An 8,215-nucleotide genomic window follows, 5' to 3' on the forward strand; every position below is an offset into this window, starting at 1 on the left:
AAAAAGCATCTAACACCATCATTTAGGATTTAATGTGCATGTGCTACAAGGTCCAATATATATTTCAAATTCTCTTAGTATTTTTTTTTTTTTTTACCTGAATTGGAAATTTTCCCATCTCCAGCTGTTCCTGCATTTCCTGGAGTAACAAGTACTTGTTTTATATGCGGAGACTGTGTTAACTTCCAGGCCAGAGCGTGCTCCCTACCTCCACTGCCAATCACAAGCACTTGATCAGCCATCAGTCTGTTTAAAACAGAATATATACAAAACAACCAATTATAATACTGACATCAGAAAAGCAACAACTTATTGCCGGCATTCACCATTCAACAGCTTGGCCCCGCAGAGCAGCAGAGGAACTGATCATAGTTGCAGATGTCACTTTGCCTATTTCAAGTAATTGTTTTCCTACCATTTTGTACATACAAATGGTACTTTGAAAACACGCTATGGGGAGCACTGGCTGAGAAAGGTGCAGCACACATATGTAAGCTTCAGAGAGCTCTACTAAGCACATCAGCACAAACCTTCAGATGATCTGTTATACCATTTCTCATTATCACATGGCCAAATGTTCTAAATTATGCAGTGGCTTCATGATATACATATAAAAATGTTCACTAGTTATCAAGATGTAACTTGTGAGCTTATTTAAATTTCAGAAGAGTCTGAGCATGTTGGGGACAAAGTCTCTTCACAGCGTTTCATGTCAGTGCTAAGATAATTAGTACAGCATAACTTCTCTTAAGGCAGAACGTCTTCCTCATACCTTATGAAAATGAAAGGGTAAGAGTTTTGAAACAGGATAATGGTCTTCCAGACCTTCCTTACTCCAGGAGGAAACACTCAGATTTCAAAGAGAACTTCATACATGAACATATGGAGCACAAAAAAAACTGCTAAAAATAAAAGGGCCCTCTGAAGCAAGTTGCTGCTTGAACTCTGCTCCTAGGTCTGATTCAATTTTCCTGAAAAAAAAATCAGTGGAAACACTCCACCTGGTTTCAGGCAGACTTAGAATGCAACTCATTGAAAGAAGAATAATCTACATCCAATAACTGGGAGTTAAGGTCACTCAGTGTCTTGCAAGGTAAGGCTAAGGTTTTGCAACAATAAGAAAAAAAAACTTAGTTACAATATATCATAAATAAAATAGCTGCTCACCATGTTTGTGATATTTTAGAAAACTTAATCTAAAAATAACGCAATTCATAGAAATAAGCAGATATTCTCCATTTTGCACTGTCTTGAAAAGCAAAGGTTAAATTTCCAAGCTACAGAATAATTTAAAATATATGCAGCAGTCCAGGGTAATAGTTTACGTTTGTAGAAGCCATATGATGAGGCAGCACTTGTTTAGGCAGAACATCAATAGCTCCAAACTGGTGGCGCTGAGCCTGTATGTAAAATGTACTTGGTCAAGAAAGAGTGCAAGTTAATGCTTTAAACCATAATGCATGTAAATCAGTATTTTATACAAGTATTAACATGCTTGGACTAAAAGAATTTTTCATTTGGAGGTCGGGGGAGGAGTAGGGAGGCAAGGCATTTCTATAGAAGCAAGAAAACCATAACCAATTTTATTCAATTAAAAGAATTGCATGTGGTCAGTAAGAGGTCTTGTGCCTTTCCTGCACAAACCATCTCACATTCATTAAGAGAAGCAAAACTAACTAGATAAGAATTTTACAATTTGAACAAACAGTCACTGTGTTGTAATCTTAGCAAATATAACATTTAACCCCTGTCTGCTTCTTTGCATTTCTTCCATGAAGCAGCTATCCATTGACCTGCGTTGGTAAATGTGTGCCGTTCCTGCCAAAGAAGGGCACTGATAAAAACATTCAGCATACTATTTAATTTGAACATGCTTATACGCAGGCTCAGTACTTCTATTGAATGGTAAGAAAGAATTATTAGTGGACTTATTTCTGCAGAAACATATTTTTGTTCAAAATTAAAAGTGACCTCACACAGCTAAACCCTTGGACAACAGGTTTTCAGACAATCAACCAGATGGTTCACGTGGATCACCCCCACACAAGCCAAAATCTCTGAGAATTCTGTTTGCTAAAAGCCTGATTCAAACTCCATCTTCTGCCCTCAGTAACAGCTCTGCTCTAAAAAGGGACAGGCCCACTCCTCTCACTGACAAGACATTGGAAACCTCTCATATGTGGGAACATTCACTGTGTAGGGAATGGCTCTCTCTCTAAAGCAGGGGTTCTCAACCAGAGGTACACATATCCCCATGGGTGTTTGGAAAGGCCCTAGGGGTACACACGGGTAGGTGAGGACAGAGTGCTGCCACCTCTCAGGAGCAGGGCCACCCCCCCCCCCCCATCCAACAGCAGCAGCGCCCCTTTGTGGCCTGCATAGGCGCTGCCTGGCCATGGGGGGAAGGAGCTCACATGCAGAAGCACCTCCTCCCCCCTGCCACCCTGTGCTGCCGCTGCTCTGCATGCAGCTGCTGCCACCCCCCATCGCCTGCCAGGGGTACACTTATTAAAAAAGATTGAAAATCCCTGCTCTAAAGGAATCACTTGTTACACTGTGGTGAGTATCTGATGAAGTGAATTTTTACTTATGAGAGCTTATGCATCCTCAATTCAGTTAGTTTATAAAATGTACCTCTACCCCAGCGGTTCCTAACGTTTATGTGCCCAAGGGCACATCTGAATTTAAAAGAAAAAGCAGCGAGTGTCAATATGACAGCATTTTTTATTGGAATACTGATTTTTACGGATCGTGAAAATGCACACAGGCACCTGAATAAATGTTGGGGGGCACCATGGCACCTGCGATCACAGACCACTGCTCTACGCTGTCTTCAGAGTTAACATGACTAACTATTTCTTTCTGTTTGATTTGGTAGATGTGGAAATGCAAACAGAGCAATCCTAGCTTTTTAAATTCAAGAACTACAAGAAATTTGTTGGCAGAAAGACTATACAATTTTCAGAAGAAGGAAAGTTATAGAAGCTCCCTCACTGGAGGTTTGCAAGAAGCCTCTACAGGATATTTTAGGTATAGCGCGCCTGGTATTTGTACAAAGGGTGTGACTAGGTTCCTTCCAACCATACCATTCTATTACTATACTTAACTGGAATCCACAGTGAGGTCCCCCCCACCATTCAACATGTGGAAGAAAGCCTCTCATCCTGGACTTGAGTACAAGGTGGGGTGGAGGGGGCAGACAGTTGCTGTGGCTCCAATTTGGGCTCAGGGTCGGAGCCACTGCCCCTTCCCTTTGACTGCCCCCCCACCTTTACTGTCAGTTATAGAATCATAGAAATCATAGAAATTAAGGGACCTTGAAAGATTTCATAGACATTCGGGCTGGAAGAAACCCCAGAGGATCAGAGTCCAGCCCCCTCCCCAGAGGCAGAAGTCAGCAGGGATCATAGGATCCCAGCAAGATAAGCATCCAAATGCGTCTTGAAGGCGTTCAAAGTGGGTGCTTGAACAGCCTCTGGCGGCAGTCTATTCCAAACCTCCCCGGCTCTAGGCAGGAACACTGCTGAGATCAAATGATCCCAGCAAGATGTCTGTCCAGTCTCCTCTTGAAGACTTCCAAGATTGGGGACTGCACCACCTCCTTGGGAAGTCTATTCCAGATTCTGCTCACCCATACTGTAAAGAGGCTCTGGCTCCATTCCAACGGGGACACAGAGCACATGGTATCTCTCGCCACAACCTGATCACACAGCAGCAGTGGCAGTGGCAATTCCAGGGCTCTGGAGCTGGAGCTGCAACTGCTGTCTCCTTGCCTCTACTTTCCCTGCTAAAGCAGTGGGGGAAATAAATTCAAGACAACCCTCCAACAATCAGATTCTATACATGGCAAATTATATCAAAAGTTATAAGTTTTCCATGTGTAGAAACTAATTATTGGAGCATAGTCTTACATGTGAAGTCATTCTGGACTCAGGTAAATATGGCATGTTTTTAATCTCAACTTTATATGCTAAAACTGTAAAAAAAATTGAGCCAAAGAAGACTCATTAAGAGACTGAACAGTTACACCAAAAATTAGCTGAACTGGGGCGGGGGAAGAATAAAAATATGAACAAATCACGAATGGGAGAAAAATAATACTTGCAGAGAGCTGAGTATTATATAGTTGCCCATACCTAAATACATTTATTTTTAAACTCATGCTCAGCTTATCTAAGTTAGTAGGCTTCTTTACAAAACTAGCAAAATATAGGCAGTGCAAATTTACATCTTTTCTTAAATATGCACTACATTGCAAAGTTATATATGTATAAATAAAATCAATTATGCTCAATTTAATGAAAAAATTAATTCTGCATGTAAAAGCATCACATGTGTCACCTATGGTAGAATGACAAAAATCAATCAATCAATCAATCATGGGACACATGTTTAATATGGCAATTAAGCCAAGCAAAAGAATAAAGCATTAAATAACTGGCCTTAATGAAGAAATACAGTGGGAATGCCAGTAACCCATAACAGAAGATTATTATTTCTTTTTAAAAATAAAAATATAGTAGACTGTTGTTTATTACAACTGAGCAAGTCATATTCAAAAAGCATGTTCTTTTTCCCATCCACAGAAAGTCAGACCTAATCATTAACAGACTGTTCAGATCAAGGTTACAAAATCAGCTACAGAAATTGAAACATATGCTTTAAAGATTTTTTTTTAAGACTACTACATTAGAATTGAATGTAAAGTCTCAGATTACTCTAGAAAATATACTTACCCTAGTCTAAGTGGTTCTGATCTGAGAGAGTCAGTAGTCACACAGAAAAGGAAAGCAGAGTGGCAGCTTCTACCTAAATTGATGCACCCTGTCCCTACCCCAACACCACACTGACGACACCACACAACTGGCCAATAAACAGGAACATTCAGTTTCTTAAGCCAGAAAAGGGTAGTAGCTGTCTAAGCTACGAATGTCCAGAGCAGCAAAGAGTTTAAAGCAGAGACTCCCTAACTTTTCTAAGACAAAATAAGCAGATTCTAATTGATGCTATTTTTTTCAGTTAAAAACCCCCAATCACTGGACCCTGTTAGACCATCTTTACTTACAATCACTTTAAAAAGGAGGTTCTTCAGTCTCCCACACAACAAGCGCCACAGAAGAATGGAAAAGCTGTATCCTCCAGGAAATCTGTTACTTAAAGGCAAATGAGAGGCAGCACTCAGGGATCTAACGACAGCACTCCCATGCAAAGTACTGCACCCACACTGGGAACTTACCCAAGGAGTCATCTCATCTTCCCTAAAAGCACCCTATTCCAATGCTTCTTTCAGCCTAAAAAAACTTCAGAAATACAACAGGTAGCACAAAACCTGTAGTGTTGTGAGTACCTAAAAATACTTGTGCTGTATGCTAAACTATAGTGGAAATAATTTAGCATTAACATGCAAGCAACAAATTGGTTGTTCATTTCCTGAATCATGCTCAGCTTCACAAATTTTACAATGTTTGTATGGTTCATAAATTGTGCCCTATGTTTTTGTCTAATGGACTCATAGATGCATAGATGCTAGGGTCAGAAGGGACCTCAACAGATCAAGTCCAACCCCTGCCCTGGGCAGGAAACAGTTATGGGGTCAGATGGCATCAGCTCCATGGGAAGTTTTACTTGTGAAGCATGTGGTTTGGGGAATAGAGTTCCAAATATTCATAACTGTGGCAGGAGTAATTATTACAGATTACTGTAACATCTGAGTCTATAAAAGCTTCAGCTCAGGCTTTTGGACTTACTAGTGCCCTTCTACAACCCTCCAGGCTGGTACAAAAGATTTGTAAACCTGATTGCATAGGAAACAGCCTTCTGAAGATCCCCTGTGTGCTGGGGAAATACCTATGCAGTAGAGCAAATATGTATGATCTTTCCTCATGCTGTCTGGAGTGCTAGATGGAAGTGGGATAGGGCCTTGCTGTCCTTACTTCTGGTGATACCCAAATGCTGGAAGAATGATATTGGTGGGACAAATACAATGTGGTGTAGAAGGCCATTAAGCTAGCTTTATAGGAGCCTGGAATTCCCTTTTCAAAAGGGAAATTCCCTGAAAACCGGCTTTCTGGGTACTTTTGTTATTAAAGCAGGAGCCAACCTTTATCTTCAGAAGTGCAAAAGCCATAAACAGCATGTAGAGGTTTTTTTCCAGGAAGGATTAACATACAATGAGATTATCAAGAGAGAACCTACATTCTTTGAGTGTGGCAAAAAGTCAAAGGATTTTAGGACAGCAGTACAATTACCAGTATCTTAAAACCACCACATACACCTTTTAATGCTGGAAAGCTGAGATGGTTTTGTTCATAGCAGTTTTAAAAATAAGAGGCTGGTAGAAGAGCTGGAATATTTTTTTGCTCCTGAGCCATTTTTAAAAAGAGAAAAAAAGGCAGAGGCACGCTACAACTTTCAGTCCCTCATAGAGGTCCTTTCCAGAGATGTTTACAAGCCAAGGCCCCAGCCCTGCAAATACTTTGACCTGCTTAATGTTACATACAAGAGTAGTTGAATGACAAATAAAGGAGTCAGGTTTTCAAGTACATTGAGCATCAGCCAACACCCACTGAGCTGTATTCTGAATTTGCTGGGTATTTAATGCTTGTTGGAGAAGGTGGGGTATCTCAATATAGCTATGGACCCGGGAGCCCTTGAAATTCTAGACTGGGGCTTTGTTTAGAACCTTGAAAGCAAAGACACAGATTGAACTGACTCTGCAGCACAACCGAGAATCAATGAACAGTAGTACCCTAGGGATGGGTTCAGTAGGGATTTGGGCATCTACAAGTTAGGAGATGCACCACTCCAGTTTAGTCATCTGGTGAAGTCCAGGTCTCTGAAGGTATGAACTTAAGCTTCTCATGCAGAGTTGGAAGCTGCAGAATAGCAAGGCAAACACAACCCTACATACGTAGCCAAGAGGAAATATTAAGCATAGACCTCTCTAGGACATGGATAAACTGGAGTAAGGGCAACAGGGAAAATGCTCAGCAATTCAGAAGCAAAAGCTGAAAGCCTTCCCTGAGGGTACGCATCTACAATCATTCTTTGAAAGGACTGGGTGAGGTTCAATGATTTAAGTCCTTTATCTGGATCTGGCCCCTACTGAGTTTTCAGATAACTTTACAGAGAAAAAGTCAATATTTTTGTCTACTTCTTATTTGTAAAAAAAGGCTGAGGCACCAAGAGATAATGGGTCAGCAATACAGGAAATAGGACAAAAGTCTCTAAAATCCCATATTGCCACTCACTGAATCAAGCTGCCTCTCAGTGAAGAAACAAAAGGTAAGAGGATTTTGGCAGCAACAAACAACTGGAAAATTTAGAAATAAAATAATCTGCGTTTCATAAAAGTTATACTGTGTCTCTATACTTTTCCCTCAGCCAGAGGGAATACAACCCAAGGCTGTAGTCTATGTTCTTACTTTTGACTAGAGGTTCACTGAAGCTCCAGTAATTAAAATTAAAGGAAGCTTTGATCCCAAAGGGTCCTGAACATTGGCAACTCTAATTCTATTCAGGAAGAACTTAAAAGTACTCAGCAAAAAAGGCTGTGAAAAGGCTGCAAAAGATCTCACAGACTAAAAAGAAAGAAGGAAGCAGTTTTCTTCCTTTCAATACATACTTAATACACACACAGAAATTAACTCCCAATTTTAAAACATCATAAAAATATCAAGTGTATTAATAATTTAAACTTGAAGAATTTCATCTGAACTTGAAGAATTTCAGAGGGAAGTATTTATTTTGATAGATCCCCAAACTTGCAAAACACAGGGGAGAGAATTATTAAAGTGGGTCAAAGTCCAAAGGAGACAAGTTAAAAGTTTTACATTTACTTTAAAGCAAATATGTTAGTACTCTTTTTAAAGTAAAATAAAACAGTGTAGCTGTTATAAAGCACTACAACACTAAGCCAATGTGTATGCATAATGGAAGAAGTCAAGTTCTGTTTAGAAAAATCCATTTACATTTCAAACTGCCAAGGGGTAGATTTGAACAGAAGCAAGAAAATTGTTAAGTTTTGAAACAAAACAATTTTCATAACACCTTTTTCAGAACTAAAGCAAAAGCAAATGCAGAAGGAAATAAGTTCAAACACTGTACCTTTTTAAAAAATAAATCACACCAACCCCAACTGATTGTAGTGATATTTATTAAAGCTTGCTTATTCTACTTGTAAAATAATCCCCCCTGAAAGGAACAACTTACATAA

General features: G+C 39.8%; 1 protein-coding gene across 6 annotated transcripts in view; it reads right to left on the minus strand.

Moving 5' to 3' along the window:
• Positions 1-8,215, minus strand: part of GART (phosphoribosylglycinamide formyltransferase, phosphoribosylglycinamide synthetase, phosphoribosylaminoimidazole synthetase) — a 43,756-nt gene that overhangs the window by 35,128 nt on the left and 413 nt on the right. For 5 of the 6 annotated variants that reach the window (XM_019528876.1, XM_019528875.1, XM_019528877.1 and 2 more), the window contains exons 1-2: positions 4,737-4,835; positions 98-246 (exon numbers count right to left, since the gene is read on the minus strand). In XM_019528876.1, the coding sequence (XP_019384421.1) occupies positions 98-242 (145 nt within the window). In that variant the 5' untranslated portion in view covers positions 243-246; positions 4,737-4,835. Of the gene's footprint in view, positions 1-97; positions 247-4,736; positions 4,836-8,215 lie in introns of those variants that run through there. The other variant, XM_019528874.1, reaches the window with a different exon arrangement.

The sequence above is a fragment of the Crocodylus porosus genome, unplaced genomic scaffold, assembly GCF_001723895.1.
Source record: "Crocodylus porosus isolate Cpor-Errol unplaced genomic scaffold, CroPor_comp1, whole genome shotgun sequence".
Taxonomy (NCBI): Eukaryota; Metazoa; Chordata; order Crocodylia; family Crocodylidae; genus Crocodylus; species Crocodylus porosus.